Source organism: Tupaia chinensis, unplaced genomic scaffold (genome assembly GCF_000334495.1).
Source record: "Tupaia chinensis unplaced genomic scaffold, TupChi_1.0 Scaffold000180_1, whole genome shotgun sequence".
Taxonomy (NCBI): domain Eukaryota; kingdom Metazoa; phylum Chordata; class Mammalia; order Scandentia; family Tupaiidae; genus Tupaia; species Tupaia belangeri.
In genome coordinates, this window is record NW_006159655.1 from 1432249 (window position 1) to 1450053 (window position 17805).

The window sequence follows — 17805 nt, forward strand, 5'->3', positions numbered from 1 at the left end:
GACTTTTGCACAGCAAGAAATATGTTTGATTCAAAATGGAAATTTTCTTTGATGGTTAAATACATCCACATTTAGTTTTGCTTTTATGTAAAAACATAGTAAAGCACAAAGAAAAAAAAAACAAAATCAATTTAAAATTACTCATAACCCTACCCTATAGCTATAATAGTTGTTAACAGCTTGGCCTCCCTCCCTCCTTTCCCCCTTCTGCATTTATTTATGTGATTTTAATTTTTTAAAGAATTATTTTACTTATTTAATTTTTTTTAATGATTATTTTCTAATTTGACCAGAGAAAGAGAGAGAAAGGGAAAGTGCCAATTCTGGGACTCGATCTGTAATTGTCCATGTAGTCAAGCACCTCAACCATCATGCCACTTGCCAGCCTGAATTTTCTTTTTTTTTTAAAAAAGGAATTTTCTTTACCAATCATATCAGTATCAATATATCAATCAGTATTTTGTTGGCTTCCTACCATTCTATCTGTAGATTACTGCAATTTTCTTAATCAATCTCTTATTTTCTAGTATAAAATTGCTCTCCATGTTTTGCTATAGTAAATAATAGTATGATAGACATTATTATCCAAACATCTTACTATCTCTATTTCCTTATGATAAATTGTTTGATATAGAATTTTTTTAAGGGAAATTTTTGCTATAGAGCGGATATGCCTCTGGAGAGACAGAGAGAGACAGAAAGACAGACTGTGAGAAATCATTACCCGAGGGGATGGCCATGTCACAATCCCTTCCTCTTCATTCTCCTCTCAGGACTTTAGGCATACACACAAGTGCACCCCACATGAGTTTTAAGCTGCTGGAACTGGGGCTCGAACTGCGGTTGAATACGTGGGAGTCTAGCGACATAACCATTATGCCATCTGCAGGTCCCTTAATGCAGAATTTCTGTGCCTAAGGATATTCGGTGGGGGCGGTCTTCAAAAAGTTCACAAAGTGTGTATTACAGAAAAATTAAGTATAGATTTCAAAATTTTTTTGCACTAAAATAAACTCATGTTGTAATTCCACTTAATTCCATGAACTCTTCTAAGTCCCCTCATATATGTTTAAGATTTTCAATAGGTACTTACGCTTTTAATTTCATATTACAAAATCTGTACTTTTGCTCTACCTTTAAAGAGATTGTGTCAAGGGCCAGCGGGGTCATGTGGAGGTTAAAGTGCTGAACAGAGGTTCGAGTCCCAACCTGATGGTTTGAAAGACAGGATGGATGCATGTGCAAACATACCAAAGTCCTGAGAGAGGAGAATGAAGGAGAAGGGATTGAGGCATGGCCATCCCCTAGGGGAATGATTTCTCACTTTCTCTGTCTCTTTCTGTCTCTGTCTCTCTCCAGTGAAAACTTGAGCCTGTGGCAAAAACTTAAAAAACAAACAACAACAACAAAAAACCCAAACAGACTGCAAAGATCTGTCTGTTTCCTGTGCTCAATATATCTTTACCACCAAAAATTCCCCTATTTTCTAGAAATAATCCGATGAATTAATTCTTACTGAAGAGTGAAGTTGGGAGAAGGCAAAGTGGGAGGCAGCATCGGTCTTACCCAGAGCTGTGCACCAGTGGCTTGGACACATGGGACCTTTAACTAAGAATGAATGTTGTGTCCCTGCCAGGTCAGCATAAGTCATCCTTCTAAAGGACTTTATCCTCTTTTTAAAAGTTTATTAATTTATTTCATTCATGGGTGATATTGACAAAGAGACAGCACGCCTACATGGGTGTTGATGCAATAATCCACTCTTAGCCTTAGCCAGGACCAGACCATGGGTACATGTGTGTCTGCTGCACTTAGGTAGGTCTTTGGACTTGAACCAGGAACCTTCTTATGTGGATCAGCCTCACAGAGTGTCACATTTAACCACTGCACCATCGTCTGACTACCAAAATTTAATTTTATTAAAAAATGACTTGATAATGGGGACCAGCAGTTAGCATAATGGCTATGTTGCTGGACTCCCATGTAGTCGACCGCAGTTTGAGTCCCAGACCCAGTGGCTTAAACTCATACCAGGCGCGTGTGCGTACGTGCCCAAGATCCCAAGAAAAGAATGGAGGAGAAGGGATTGCGGTGTGGCCATCCCCCCTGGGGGGTGATTTCTCGCTTTCTGCCTCTATGTCTCTCTCTGTCTTTCTGGCAAGCACACGCGCCCTATAGCAAAAACCTCTCAAAAAAAAAAAAAAAAAAACTGACTTGATAATGGAGGAATGTTTTCTAATGATATCATTTCAGAGAAAATAAGAGGATACATTTTTGGGTAAGATAAGAACAATGCACCTTTCTTGCTATTTTTTTCTTTCTTTGTTTGCTATAGGGCACCTGTACTTGCTGGAGAGAGACAGAGAGAAAAAGGGAAAGTGAGAAATCATCCCCTAGTGAGATGGCTCACCACAATCCTTCTCTTCCATTCTCCTCTCAAGATTTTGGGCATGCTTACACATGAGCCCAGTGTGTTTTTCAAGCCGGTTGGATCTGGGACTTGAACTCACAGTCAACCATGGAGAATCCAGTTGCCTTAACCACCATGCCACTACTGGTTCCAAGCTTTCTTGTTATTTTGAGAATCTCATCCAGAGATTAATTATTTTACCTACTCATAAAATGCAGTGTTGTTGTTGTTCGTTTGTTTGTTTTGGGGGTGGGACTCTCTGAATCTCCAATAAAGCATTCTACTTTATTTTTTTTCTTTTTTTGGAGAGGTTTTCGCTACAGGGCGCGTGCGCTCGCCAGATAGACAGAGAGAGACATAGAGACAGAAAGAGAATGGTGATGCTGCAATCCCTTTCTCCTCCATTCTCCTCTCAGGATCCTGGGCACGCACGCACACGCGCCCGGCGTGAGTTTTAAGCCACCGGGTCTGGGACGCAAACCGCAGTCGACTACATGGGAATCCAGCGACATAGCCATTACGCTAACTGCTGGTTCCCTAAAGCATTCTACTTTCTGACCATACAGTGCTATCCTCTGGCCTACTTACTAAAAGCTTGAATTCCAAGTCTTTGTATTGCATGCTTGCTTGCTTGCTTGCTTGCTTGCTTGCTTGCTTTCTTTTCTTCCTTCCTCTGTTTTCTTTCTTTCTTCTTCCTTTCTCTTTTTTTTCTTTTCTTCCTTCCTTCCTTTCTCTTTTTTTTCTTCTTTTCTTTCTCTCTCTTTCTCTCTCTCTCTCTTTCTTTCTTCCTTCCTTCCTTCCTTCCTTCCTTCCTTCCTTCCTTCCTTCCTTTCTTTCTCTTTCTTTCTTTCTTTCTTTCTTTCTTTCTTTCTTTCTTTCTTTCTTTCTTTCTTTCTTTCTTTCTTTCTTTCTTTCTTTCTTTCTTTCTCCCTTCCCCCTCCCTTCCTTCCTTCTTCTCTCTTTCCGCTCACTCTTTATTTCTTTTTAGTTGCCAGAGGGCATGTGTACTTGCCAGAGAGAGAGATAGGGAGAGGAGAGGAAGAAAACACCCCAGAATGGTGTTGGTCTGCTACGTGGAGTCTGGCTCCCTTACCCACCAGATCACAAAGCTGGCCCAAATTCCAAGCATTTCCGACTCATTGGGACTACCAGTCCATTGAGCAGATTTTCAAATGTTCTTATTTTTCTTATCCAGACTTAGCCTCCATGATCCAACACTATAATCATTTCCTTGTGAACCACCCTTAACTGTGCCTTCACTATCTCTCCATTTGCTTACCTGGCAAAGCCCTATTCCTTATCATAACTAAGCTTTTACAATTGAATATTGTAGATAATTGCACAACTGTGCCAATACGTGACTCTCGGCTTTGAAATGGCTCCTGACACTTCCTGGAAAATGCTGCCACATCTCCTGCTCATTTAGATATTTATGTCATACCTTTTTCTTTCTTTAATAACTAACTTGATCCTCCTTCTTCCCTGTGATCTTTTAGCCTTTAATAAAATATTAAAGTTTATCTATTTCCTTCTTCTAGGAGTGAGAGAGACAGAGAGAATGAAAGAGATAGAGAGAGGAAAACAGAGACAGACAGCCCCAGTGGAGGCCCCATGCCACAATCCATCCCCAGCCCCAGCCAATACTGGATCACAGGCACATGTACATGCATCATGTGTGCACAGGTGGTCTCCAGACACGAATCCAGAACCCTCCCATGTGGATGAGCCTCTCAGAGCACTGCATTACCACTGTGCCACTGTCTGCCCCCTCTTCTTAATATTTCACAGGGCATGTGTGCTTACCAGAGATAGAGTCTGGAGAGGGAGAAAGCACCCCTTAATGAGACATGGTCACGCTGCAATCACTTCTCCTCCATTCCTCTATCCTTTTGGGATGTGGGGCACATGTGCCTGCTGTGTTTCTTCTATGGCCATGGCTGAGAGTCCAACTATGTGGTCAGCCATAGAAGGTCTGTTGTCATTAAACATTAGGCCATGGAACTGGCCTTAATCATTAACTTTTTTGGGGGGGAGGGGCTTTTGCTATAGGATGCGTGCACTCGCCAGAAAGGCAGGGAGAGACAGAAAACAAGAAATCACCTCCAGGGGGGATGGCCACACTGCAATCCCTTCTCCTCCATTCTCCTCTTGGGATCTTGGGCATGCACTCACACGTGCCCGGCGTGAGTTTAAACCACCGGGTCCGGGACGTGAACCGTGGTCGACTACATGGGAGTCCAGCGACATAGCCATTACGCCAACTGCTGGTCCCCCTCTGCCTATCTTCTAAATGTCATCTTTTCTTGTCTGCTCAGGGCTTCAGTTTGTATCTTCACTTTCTCCTTCTCTACTCAATTGTCTCATCTGCATCTGTTAGACTCTTCTCTATCTTCTTAAAGAACCCCTTCCCTACTCCAACTCTTCTTCAGATACCATCTCACTTCTTTATTCCCTATTCAGGAAAAAGTACTTGAAATAATGATGATCTGTATTCCATCCTCACTGTTCAACACCCATCTTATCCTTTCTAACCCTTGCTTCCTTTTCTGATCTGTACCTTTGGTTCAGGGATGCTGACCTCTTTCTGTTACCCAGACATGAAACATGCAGACCTGCCCCATGGTCTTTGCACTTGCTACACCTGCTCTGTGGATCATCCTATCTAAACCAGTTCGAGTCCATCACTCATTGTTCTATCGTGAGTCTTCACAGCTCTGAACTCTAAAATTTTCAGCCACATGCCTTCCTTTTAGTAGACACTCAGTACATATTTTTTGAATGAACAAGTCATAGTGTTAATGAAACTTGTTTACTTATTGAGTCATGATTTAACTATCTTTGAGTAAATAATATGTTTGGGCAACTAGAACTGAAGCAAGATTAAAGTTGAGAGAAAAAGGAATATAATTCCAAATAAGGTGTTGGCATCACTTCACAGTCAGCTTTTTAAAATGCTCTAGTTGAGAAGGTCCCTGACGCTGTCATGAAATGATCATCAAGGCCCAGCTGTGCTGGTGTGGTGGTAGCACACTGCTCCGTGAAGCTGGAGCCATACAGAAGACTGAAGCTTATTTACTGCATCGACCCATATGTGCCAGGCCTGTGCACACTTCCTGTGATCCTGGCTATCTGGGAAGGTTGAAGGGAGGATTGCAGTGTGAGACCCTGCTGAGAGGATTCGCTCTTTCTCTTTCTAGTGAAACAAACAAATAAATAAAGTAGAATTAGAAAAATAAAAGATAATTGTGCCATTCCCCAACCCCTCTACCTAATCATTCCATCGTCCACCATCGACAGAGCAGAGCTCTTACTCTCTTGCCCACAGAGTGCTCTCTCAACCCATTGAAGCTTCTTTCTGTGCCATAATCTTTTTCTCTCCGGGACAGCAGACATGTGGGACTAGAGCCCACCACAATGACCTTATTTTAATGAAATTACCTCATTAAATACTTTGTCTCCAAATACAGTCCCTTTCTGAGGTTCTAGGTAATGAGACTATGAGTTTTTGTGGATACATTTTAGCCAATAACAAGGACAGAACAATGATTTTTAAAATTTTGTGCTTGAGGGTGCACGCGTTCACCAGAGAAAGAGAGACATAGACAGTGAGAAGGAAAGTGAGAAATTATCCCCCAGGGGCATGGCCATGCCGCCATCCCTTCTCCTTTGTTCTCCTCCTAGGAGCGTGGGCACATATGCACACACACACCCAGGAATATGAAGCTGTGAAGGACAGAAGGCAATGGAGGAGGAGAGGGTGTTCACACAGGTGCTGCAGGTGACACAGCTGACCTGGGAGGCTTTCTGAGCGTGGCAACAGGGCACATTAGCAGGGTATATTTAGAGGACTACGATCTGTCTTGGGGGAATCAAACAGAGTCAATGTAATAAAACACTCCGGTTCTAGGCCACTTCTCCCAGGCTCTGAAAGGAAACTCTTCTGTTTGTTCTAGTGACAAGGCACCTTTTCTCCTGGCTTTGAACCAGCCCTTGGCAAGTCAAGTAGGTGGCTTTTCTGTGATATCATGGCACTAGTAACTTCTCCAGCTGAAGTCCCATCCTTATGGCTATGCCCTTTATCCATTTTAAAATAGAGAAGAGGGCTGGTTCCATAGGGCAGTGGTTAAGTGCTGTGCATTAGAAGTCAGATCCTATATGGCTAATAGTGGTTCAAATCCTAGCCCCAAGGGCTTCAAAAATATGCCACACTTGTGTGCATGCATGCCCAAAATTCTAATGGGAAGGAGAAATGGAGGAAAGGAATTACTGCATGACCATACCCCATTGGGGCAGGTGCACTCTTTCTCTCTCTAGTAAACTCATGTACCCTCTGGCAATTAAAATAATAACATTAGTGAAATAGAGAGGAGAAGAAGAAACTATAGAAAGGAAACCATAGAAACTGGAGAGTAGGATAGAGGAACACTACTTTCATAATTTATTCAAAGCAGGGCCTATTCTATTTCCAAAGTGTTTTCAATAAAACATAGTTGTTGTTTTTTTTTTTTTTAGAGAGAGATTTTTGCTATAGAGTATACATGCTTGCTGGAGAGAGAGAGAGAGAGAGAGAGACAGAAAGTGAGAAATCACCCCCGTCCCCTAGTTCCCATAGTTGTATTTTGTTCTATCCCTTTTGCAGAATGTGTTTGCCCTCAAACATGGATAGCAGGGAGAATGTGCCGTGTGTACTTTTCTGGGTGCCCATCACATCGTGTGTGAGTATTGTGACATGTATTACCATCTCTTCCTGATACTGGGCTACTTTTTTTAAAAGAGAGATATTTTTTGCTATACAGAGTATGTGCTAGCTGGAGAGACAGAGACAGAGAGACAGAAAGTAAGAAATCACCCCATGGGGGGATGGCCACGCTGTAATCCCCTCTCCTCCATTCTCCTCCTGGGACTTTAGGCACATATGCACAAGTGCCCGGTGCGGTTTGGATTTCAAAGCCACTTGGTCTGGGTCTCAAACCACAGGCAGCCATGTGGGAGTAGAATTCCTTAACCACTATGTCACCTGCTGGTCCCCATGCTAGGTTCTTATTAAATTGTGCAAGAAAGTGTAAAAAATCGTTTCCCATGCTAGGTTACTATTAAATTGTGCAAGAAAGTGTAAAAAATCACTTAGATGTTAATAACTATGACTTAAGTAATTTTGAGATTTTAATTTACATATATCAGTTAAATCTTCAGAAGTGTTTTAAATAATTCAAAACTTTTCTGACATACTTCATCTCTAAAGCCCTCTGGTTGAGGTTTACATGAAAATATCTGAAGCCATGAATTGATAATCATTGTCTATCAAGTTCATAATCATCCATAAAAATCTTCGTTTTTAGTTCAATATGTTGCTGTGGATAAGTGAAGCAAGGCCAGAGAGAAGAACATAATGAACACGTGGAGATTGCACCAGTGTTACTGCTAATCCATGAATCATTTTTTCAGTTTGGTATTAGTGGATATTTAGAAGAAGCCAGAATGTGGAGCTTGTGCTAAGAACAATACAGTGTTAGTTTGTACCACAATGCTACACCGTGTGTGGAAGCGATACAGTAACTGCTAAATCAATGAAGAAAATTCCTGATTCTATGCCTGGGAGAATAGACTATCAAAACCTCTATTGTAAAAGATTTGCTGTTGTATGTAGATTTATTAATGCACCAGCAGAGTGGGAAGGGTTCTGTTTTGTTTTTGTAATACATGCTGTGAGAATTCAGAGATCCCAGTGCTTTGTTTCACATTTTCTCTTTTATTTTTTCTTAGAATGCAACCCCAGTAATCATGTAAACATCGCCTCATCATCTTCTGCTGTGTTCTGGCCACCCAACTCATACCACCTCTTTATCTTGCAGTCAGGGCTCTTTGTAGCTGATTTCTTCTGAAAGCTGTTTTCTTTTTTAAGATTTATTTATTTAAGACCAGCTGTTGGCATAATGGCTACATCACTGGACTCTCATAAGTCCCAGACCCAGCAGCTTAAACTCGCGCCTAGCACATGTATGTGCGTGCCCAAAGTCCCGAGAGGAAAATGGAGGAGAAGTGATTGTAGCATGGCCATCACCCCTGGGGGATGATTTCTTGCTTTCTGTCTCTCTAGTGAGTGCACATACCCTAGAGCAAAAATCTCTCTCTCAAAAAAAAAAAAGAATTAACTTTATTTATCATTATTACTGTTATTTTTTATTTGATACAGACACCAGAGAAAGAGAGAGAAAGTGAGAAAGTATGCCATCAGGTTCGGGGCTTGAACCGCAGTTGGCCATGTGGGTGTCTAGCACCTCAACCACCATGCCAGGCCATGTCTTATTTAACCTGATTTTTTAAGTAAACTCCTAATTTTGTCATGTTATAGCACTGGCACCCCTTCTTCTCTGTTTCTGGAAAGCTCCCCTTTCTGCCACACAACTCTCCACTGAAGCCTTTACTAGGTGAATCCTCCTGAGTAATTCCCTCTCCTTCAACCCCTCCGCAATCCTCACCAAAGTCGGTTCCATTTTATCTCCCATGTACCTCCCCACTCTATGCATCTTCTTTTCCTCGGTCACCCTAACACAGATGCAGGAAGAGCCTCCTAAGTGGTCCAGCCTAGAGTAGCATTGGACTTCCTGAGGCTGGAAGGATGGAAGGACGGAGAAATGAAGTGGGCTACCAGGGCTGGTCAGCCTATTTTCCTGCTCAGTGCCCTTGATGGGATTGGCCCTGAGAACCAAGAACTTGGTGCTGACCAGGGTTTTTGAGGAGCATGCTCGGTTTGAGATGGACTGGAGTCCATCAAGGGCAGGAAAAAGAGACTAAAAATGAGGGGAGAATATGTATATAATGGTTATTTACCCCTTTGCCAATTCTGCTACTCTTTATTCTTGGGGGATCTGGATTTTCACCCGCTATCATTATCCCTGTCTGAAGAACTTCCTTTAACATCTCTTACAGCACAGATCCTTAACCTTAGTTTGTCAGAAAAGTCTTTAAAACTTAATTTTTGTGTAACACTTTTAGTAAGTGGGAAATGCTAGGTTGACAGTTTTGTTTTCGGCTCTCCTGTTGGCACTTTAAAGGTCTTGCTCCATTGTCCCGGGATGTCTATAGTTTCTCATGAAGAATCTTGTGTTATTTTTACTTTATGGGGCGGCTGGAGGTGGGGAGGACTTTTTTTTTTTTTTTTTCTTTCTTTTTCCTGAGAGAGCATCTTCCTGTGGCATGATCCTCAGCCTCTTGATGAGCTGGGACTATGGGCTTGCACCACCACACCTGGCTTTCTAGGATGGGCTAGAATCGAACCTGCACCTCCCATGTGACCTTGGCCTGCCGAGCCGCAGCGGTGCCCAGAGTATACCACCACAGCCGGGCCTCGCTTTTGTTCCTCTGCATATGCTTTGTCTTTGTTCTCTGATTGCTTTTAGGATATTCTCTTTATCATTGTTTTCCAACAAATTCCTTAAATATGCTTTGGTATTCTTTCAACCCTCTACTTAATGTATTCAATCTTTCTTCTTTTTGAATGTATGAAACATAGTTATATGGATGCTTTAAGGTCCTTGTCTGCTAATTCTATTATCTGTGTCATTTCCGGGGCTGCTTTTATTAATATGTTTTTCTCCTTTTTATTAATATTTTCCTGCTTCTTTGTAGGCCTGCTAAGTTTAATTAGATACTGTGAATTTTATACTGTTCAATCATGTATTCATTTAGAGTATTGTACTCTGTTCTGACACAGTATTAAGTTGTTGGAGATATCTGATCCTTTGGAGGCTTACTTTTAAGCTTTGTTAGGGTGAGTCCAGAGCAGCTTTTAGTCTAGAGTTCGTTTAGACCCACCACTAAGGTGAGACACTTCCGGGCACTCTACCCAATGCTCCATGTGTTACAAAGTGTTTTCATTCCAGCTGGTGGGAATAAAAACTATTTCTTGACTGTGATAGTTCCAAGAGTCGTTTGGTCCATGCCTTTCCAGTGATTCTTTCCTGGTGCATTCACAGATCAGTGCTCGAGCAAAGACCGTCCAAAGCTCCAGTACCTCATCCCTGTGCAATGCTCATCCAACACTTTCTCACAAATTCTAGACATCTCAGCTCCTTCTGTGTCCTCAATATGAAGAGATTGACAGGTTCCCCATGGATGAACTGCAGCCTGAACACTCTATCCATGCAAGAAGCTGGGGCAACCATTATTGTCCCATCACCTTTTCTCCCAGGGGTCACAGTCTGCTAGCCAGTGTCCCAAACAGGTTTTTATATATACCAGAGGTCTGGAAAAATGTCATAGAAAAATGCCTATTATGAAAAAGCTATGTATGAATTTCAACAAATTTTTGCACCAAAATAAACACGTACTTTTATTTTTCTGTAAACTTTTTGAAATACACACACACACGGACACACACACGTGTCTTTTATTTATTTAATTTTTTTTGACCTGGTTTTCTAGTTATTCATGGTGGGAGGACAGTTTCCGTAACAGCAATCCTCTGGACAGCCACACAAGTCCTTGCAGTGTAGTTTTACATTTGCTTCTCTGGGGTCCCAGACAGCGACCATTTTTCATGGAAATTCTTGCCTTGGGATTTCCACATCATGTGATACTGTGAATTTGTACTCTGCAGGCATGCAGTCCTGGTTTGAAGAACTCATTATATATTTTTTCTACCTAGAGCCACCCAGGCAGACGGTGATCTTCCACATAGCTGTTCTGTGTCAGTTGGGGATGTTTTTACTATTCCTTTTGGACTAAGCCTCTTGTGTGCATCCCAGCTTTGTGCAGGGAGCTCGGTACCAACTCCCACCTTGAACAATCCAAGTCCAAGTCTCTATTTTGTCATTGTATTTAAACTCTAGTCCCAGGCCTGAAAGCCTATGTCAGGTAAAATTAATATTTTCGCATTATGGAGTCGGTGCATATTTGATTTTTATGTAAGTGAAATGCTTTAGATAACTTGGCCTAATAACAGCTCAGTTTTATGCTTCTAACTTAAAATATTTAGTTGAATATGAGAACATTTAAGAGAATCCAAAATTTTCTACATGTTAATACTTAATTTTATAGGTAATTGAAGTAAGTGGAAAGTTTTTGTTTAAGTCAGAAAATAGTAGTACTTAAAATGGAAAGAAATGGTCAGCCTGTGGCAAGGGGATTATGACAGCTGGATCCCATATGGTCAACTGTACAGGTCAAGTCCCAGACTTAGCAGCTTGAAACTGTGAGGTACGTGTGTGTGTACATAATTCTTGAAAGGAGGGAGGAATGGAGGTGGATGTCTAACAGTACGACTGTGCTCAATGGGGGGTGTTTTCTCACTTCCCCTTTCTCTCTGTGTCCCTCTGGCAAGTGTACACAACTTCTGGCAGAAAACAACAACAACAACAACAACAAAAAGGAAATGTCTTAATTTATAAATGTAAGTTAATAAATGAAAGAGGATTTAGTTATGCTTTTTTTTTTTTTTGGCTATAGGTCATGTGTGCTTCCAGGAGAGACAGAGAGAGAGAGAAAAAGAGAGAGAGAGAGATAGAAGCAAGAAATCACCCCCTCGGGGTGGGAGAGATGGTCACTGCAATCCCTTCTCCATTATTTCAGGATTTTGGGCACGCACACACACACACCCAGTGTGAGTTTTAAGCCGCCAGATCTGGGACTTGAACTGTGGTCAACTATGTGGGAGCCCAGCCATGAAACCATTAGGCCATCTTCTGGTCCCTAAACATTAATTTTTTAATGGCTAGATTTTTTTAACTAGAAGAATGAGATCATAAAACTAAACTTAAAAGATTTAGGGAGATCAAGGTTTTAAAACTTGTCACTTGACTATATTACATACTAATTTTATAAAACCAGTGTAAACTCTGTAAATAGTCTTTTCTGTTTTCCAATATGATCATCTGTTTGCCAATACAGGTCACAGACCCATAAAGTCTTACTCGTCAAAAAATACTTTCAGAATCATTAAATCGATGGAGTCATCATTTCAGTTATATTTTCCCCTCTAAAAATGGCAGCTTTTTACCCAAGCCTTCAAATCATAATGTAGTGATCATTATAATGGCTGAAATAATTCTTATTTATTTATTTATTCTATGAGAGTGACAGAAGACAGAGAAACACCCCAACCAGGTATTGATGCTATGAAGCCCACCTGAAGCCATAGCCAGTCTGGATGTGTGTGCTTGGCATGTGCAGGGAGACCTTGGGATGTGAACTGGGAACCCTTCTGGAAGGGCATTGCAGAACATTGCGTCACCACTGCATCACCATAGCTGCCTTGAAATGCTTCCTGTAACTATTTCATTGAGAAATCTCAGCCAACGGAGCTCTGAATACAAAAGCCTTTTCTCTTGCTCATGGCTGGGTGCCATCAAGTCTCTGAGGAAGGGCAGACATCTTAGTGAGAGCACACTTTGACATCACACGTTTTTACCGAATTTCAAAATTTAGAACACATGGTTTTAACATTTTGTTTTCATTAGATTCAAAATCTTTACTTTCTCCTGAGTCTGGGCTCCAGGGGTGAACTGCAGGGCGGGAGGCAGACTCTGCTCACTCACACCTTACTTCTCCCATCGCCCTCTGCCTCTGGCTCTGAGGGTGACTTGGGGTTCTTTGGAGAGTCAGGGACTCCTCTTCAGCACACCCCTTGCACAGATCTGCCCTGCTCCACCCCTTTCTCCTCTCTCGAGCTCCCGCACAGTGTCTGCTCCGTGGCCCTTTCCTGCTGGGCCCACGTCCAGAAGTAGCCCTCTGGCTAGGGCTGTGGGCTGCTCACTGCCAGCCGCCTTCCTTGCCTTTGGCCTTCCTCGGGGTCTACGTGACCCTCATGTTCCTCGGGAGCTCATCTGCTTGCCCTGCCTCAGAGTGAGAGCACAGCCCCTTGGTCCCACCTGGCACCCACTGTCACAGCAGTAGCTTCGGGCACAGCCGGGCAAGTGAATTGGCGACAGCAGGGTGAGAGCTTATTTCCAGCTTTAGTGAGCGAGGACTCAGAGGAGCCTCTTCTGCGTAGGGTGTCTCTGGTCCTGCCCCCAACCCTTGGCAGGAAGAAGGAAGAGGAAAACCACCATTGCTGTTTTTCTCCTCTGTGTGTGTTTGTCCTGCAGGTCTCTGAGGGTTCTTCAGCACCTCGTTCTTAGTGGTGTGCCCTCAGTAACCAGTGCTGGCGTGAGGCGCCTCCCGCCTTATCACTCTTTAACTGACTCATTCCATTCAAGTACCTTGGGCATCTCAACGACTAGCTGGCTGCCAAATATGCAGTGACGGTGTAACTTCATACCTCTGAACCTCACTGACCTCGGACGGCTTGTCTGGTCAGGTTAGGAAGGTACTGCTTTAACCAAAAGAAACTAAAATCAGAAAGTGTGCGACAACAATTATAGAGAAAGACGAAGGAATTGCCATCCAACTGAGCAGCGATCTAGCAGGAATTAGAGAAACACTAACGCAGAAGAGCAAGGGTGTGAGATCTGTTTATTCATACCCAGGAGGTTCCAAACCACAGGCCTGCCAACACAAGTGTGCACATCAGGGTGGAAACAGCACACGAAATACACCATTGGGCTTAACAACCAGTCTCGGTATTGACAAGATTGCTGAAGTATAAGGCAATCCCAGAGAACTTCCTCGCAGAAGCCCATCAAAACTCAACTCTGTCCCACACACATTCTTCTGCTCCCTGGCCAACATTCAATGTCCCTCCAACTTTATTCTGGTCTTTTCCTTGAAACCATTCCTAGTATTTGTGTTACTGATGGTATTTTCTTAACACATAATTTATAGATAAAGAAAAAACTATTAAAGTGTTGGTGCTCTTTTTTAAAAAGATGAATAAAAGATTTGATAATTTTCCCCTAAATCCCCATCAAGTAGGGAATGGAAAGCACAAAAACCTCCTCACTATGAACCCAAACCATTCACACACAAGTAGCCCACATCGGCTCAGCTGGTCTGGACCCTCCTTGCATCCCCTCCAACAGACTCTGGTCACTTGGACTTGCTGCCTTTCTGGGACTCCGAGGCGGCCTTCCTCGCCTCCTCCTCTGGGATGAACACGCTGACAGTAAAGTCGCTTGTCTCTGTGCCATACTTGTTCTTGACAACCAGCCCATATTTGCCAGAGTCAGAGGTGGTCACCCCGGTGATGGTGAAGTAAGCGGTCTTCCCAGACTCAAACTTCAGGCTGCAGTGGTCATCGGAGGCCAAAGACTTCTCGTTCTTCAACCAGGAGACCTCTGGAGTCGGGTCACCCCACACGTTGCAAGTGAGATTAAGGGCCTGTAAGACAGGTTTTATGGGAGGGAAGGCGATATGTCAGATATAATGATCCAGTTTCAAGGATCTTGCTGGTTGGTGGTTTGGCATAATTGGATGAAGGCTAAATATACACCTTCCAGACCAGGGCTTAATGTAGTTGCATGTGTGTACCTGTGTGAGTCACCGTTTGAAGTAATACCTGAGTAGGTTTCTTTAGGGCTCAGGCTTCTGGCCTTTGGAATGCTTATCATCAGAAACACTTGAAGGAGCTTACTTTCATCCCGTCTCCATTTTCTCTTTCATAAACACTTAGATGCCTTTGCTCTAATGGGGCCTTTAGGGCTCTGTCTCGTAGAGAGTAATCAGCACCTGCTCACTTTTGCATTTCATTTGCGTCACAGAGCCCGCAGCAGAGTCCTGACAGTTGCTTCAGATAATGTAGCTAGCTTTCAAATTCCATCTTCCTCATCTTACTGCTCTCCCTAAGTCCCATCCGATCTGCTGCAGTTGCAGAGATTCTCTCCCAAAATGTGCTCCTAAATGGAATATCCCTATCCGTGCTGGAACCCCCATGTTCTAAAAGATCAATATTTAGGTCTACAGTTTTATACTACTTCTTTAGTGAAAAAAAATTAGAAATTGTAGATCCATGTTTAGTTGTAATAAGAAATAATAGAGATCCTGTGTACCCTTAACCGAGTTTCCCCTGGTGGTAACATTTTACAGAACCGGAGTACGATATCACGATTAGTACTCTGACGCACTGGTCTAATTTAGAGTTCCTCAGTTTTTCTCATACTTACTGGTTTTCTTATGTATGCTTCATTCTATTTCATTTCATGACCTAGGCAGGTTCATGTATCCAGCACTACAGCCAAAATGGGAATATTTCCATGGACACAGGGATCCCTTGTGCTGCCCTTTTATAAACACCCCCTTCCCCACTCCATCTTCCTAACTGGCAACCACCAGTATATTTTCCATTTCTAAAATTTTGCCATTTCAAAGACATTACTTAAATAGAATCATACAGTATGTAACCATCGAGGATTGCCTTTTTCACTTATCGTATTTCCTTGCAAATTCATTCCAGCTGTTGCATGTATTAACAGTTTGTCCCTTTTATTGACTAGTAGAGTCCATGGTGTTCATACATACATATATATGTATATATATACACACATATGCGCCTGTAAAGGTGAGGTCTGGGCTGTTTTCGGTTTGGGACTATTATGAATACAGCTGTTTGAACATTTGTGTACAGGTTTTACGTGAGCATAAGTTTTCATTTCTCTGGGATAAATGCCGAGGGGTGCAATTACTAGGCTATACGGTAAATGCACGTTTCATTCTTTCCAAAATTGCCAAACCATCTTCCTAAATGTGCAATTTTGGTTTCCATTTCCACTAGCAATGCACAAGTGATTCAGCGTCTCCGCATCCTCATCAGCATTTGTGGTTGGAGATTTTTGTTGCTGTGTATTATTTTTTATTATAGCAATTTCAATAGGTGTGTCATGATACTTCAATTTGATTTTAGTTTTCATTTCCATAGTGGCTGACAATGTGGGCTTTTCTTCACATTTTAAATTCCAACCTTACATTTACTTTTTCTTACTGAAATCCAAAAATAAGGAAAGAACTAGAGCTCACGACATTCAGGGAAAGGGATGTAAGGGGTCTTATTTGGTGACTTATATGGTGAATTCTGCAGAAAAATCATTTAAAAATTTGCTAAAGAACTCTGTTTTTTCCGAATATTAATTAATATTTCTTACTGAGTTTTTCTCAAGGAAAATATGAATCGAATTACTGTGATTAAACTTATCCAAACAGACCAGGCATATGACTTTTGGAAATTGTGATTACTTGGGGTTAAAAATTCTTAACAAAGTTGAAAAACGTTTGAATAACTTAGGCAACAAGAAAAAATGCATCCGTAGTTTAGATTTGTTTCATTGCTTACAAAGCACTTTCATATATATGCACTCTCTTAATTCTCACTATGACCCAGGGAGTTGCATATTTTTAGCCTCAAATGTGAGGAAAATGGAAAGAGAGTTTAAGAACAAAAGCAACCTTGCAATGGTTGAGCTGAAAGTCAACTGTGAGTGTATTTTCTACTCACCAAGAAATACGGCTGACTGAAACCTACCTCTCACTAAGGCGTTTTGATAGGCCTTGCTTCGTACTCAAGTTTCAAACACGCATTGTACGTCTTCACTGCCCTTTGAAGTGGGAAAAGTTTTTTTTTCCCCCCTCTAAAAATATCTCTATCCCTAGGACTGGTATATTAAACTTATTTTTAATGAAACATAAGGATAAAAGGCGTGAATCCAGGTTAGAAATTATGTTCATATCCTTTCAGATTATTGTGCAACCAAGAAACATCAGTTTAAAACCAAGTGGAAAGAAATACATTTTCCACAGAAATAGGTCCTACGGAAGTTCACAGGGCAGCCTGTTCCCCTTCAAAGGTGAGGCACTTAACGGTATAGTCCATCTCCTACTATGTGTTAGAGGTCGTTTCTTTCTCCAGTTACATTTGTTATAGAGCTATGGTTGAACGTTTCCAGTTTCTTGTGTGTGTGTATTTTTTAAGAGAGATTTTTGCTATCGGGGGCGTGCGCTTGCCAGAGAGACAGAAAATGAGAAGTCACCCCCCAGGGGAATGGCCATGCCACAATCCCTTCTACTCCATTGTCCTCTTGGGATTTTTGACATGCACACGCATATGCCTAGTGTGAGTTTTAAGTCACTAGGTCTGGGACTCGAACCACGGTCAACAACGTGGGAGTCTAGTGATGTAACCATGGTGCCATCTGCTGATTCCCAGTTTCTTGTGATTTTAAAAGGTGTTTCTGGAAAGATACTATGACTTTTATGTGTGCACATGAGACAAATGTGTATGCTGATGCTTGGCTTACAGAACATTAAGATGACTGGAAAACTGACTGCATTTATAACCTCTTCTGGGTATTCCAACCAGATTCAAGCAGCCATGGAAGAAGATGAAGATGGTGGGATATTGAGTGACTCTTAGAAGAACCAAGTCTAGGATGCTGAGCTGTCCCTAATATGGAAGAAGATCTGTCCCTAATCTCTCTCTCTCTCTTTTTTTTTTTTTTTTTTGCGGGGTTTTTCTTTTTAGGGGGGTGCCC

At 42.0% G+C, this 17805-nt stretch overlaps 1 protein-coding gene across 2 annotated transcripts in view; it reads right to left on the minus strand.

Moving 5' to 3' along the window:
* Positions 1–13844: 13844 nt before the first annotated feature.
* MYOM1 (myomesin 1) overlaps positions 13845–17805 on the minus strand; it is a 176755-nt gene continuing 172794 nt past the window's right edge. For both annotated transcript variants that reach the window (XM_006146486.3, XM_006146485.3), the window contains one exon: positions 13845–14665. In XM_006146486.3, coding sequence (XP_006146548.1) covers positions 14375–14665 — 291 coding nt within the window. In that variant the 3' untranslated portion in view covers positions 13845–14374. The remainder of the gene's footprint in view (positions 14666–17805) is intronic.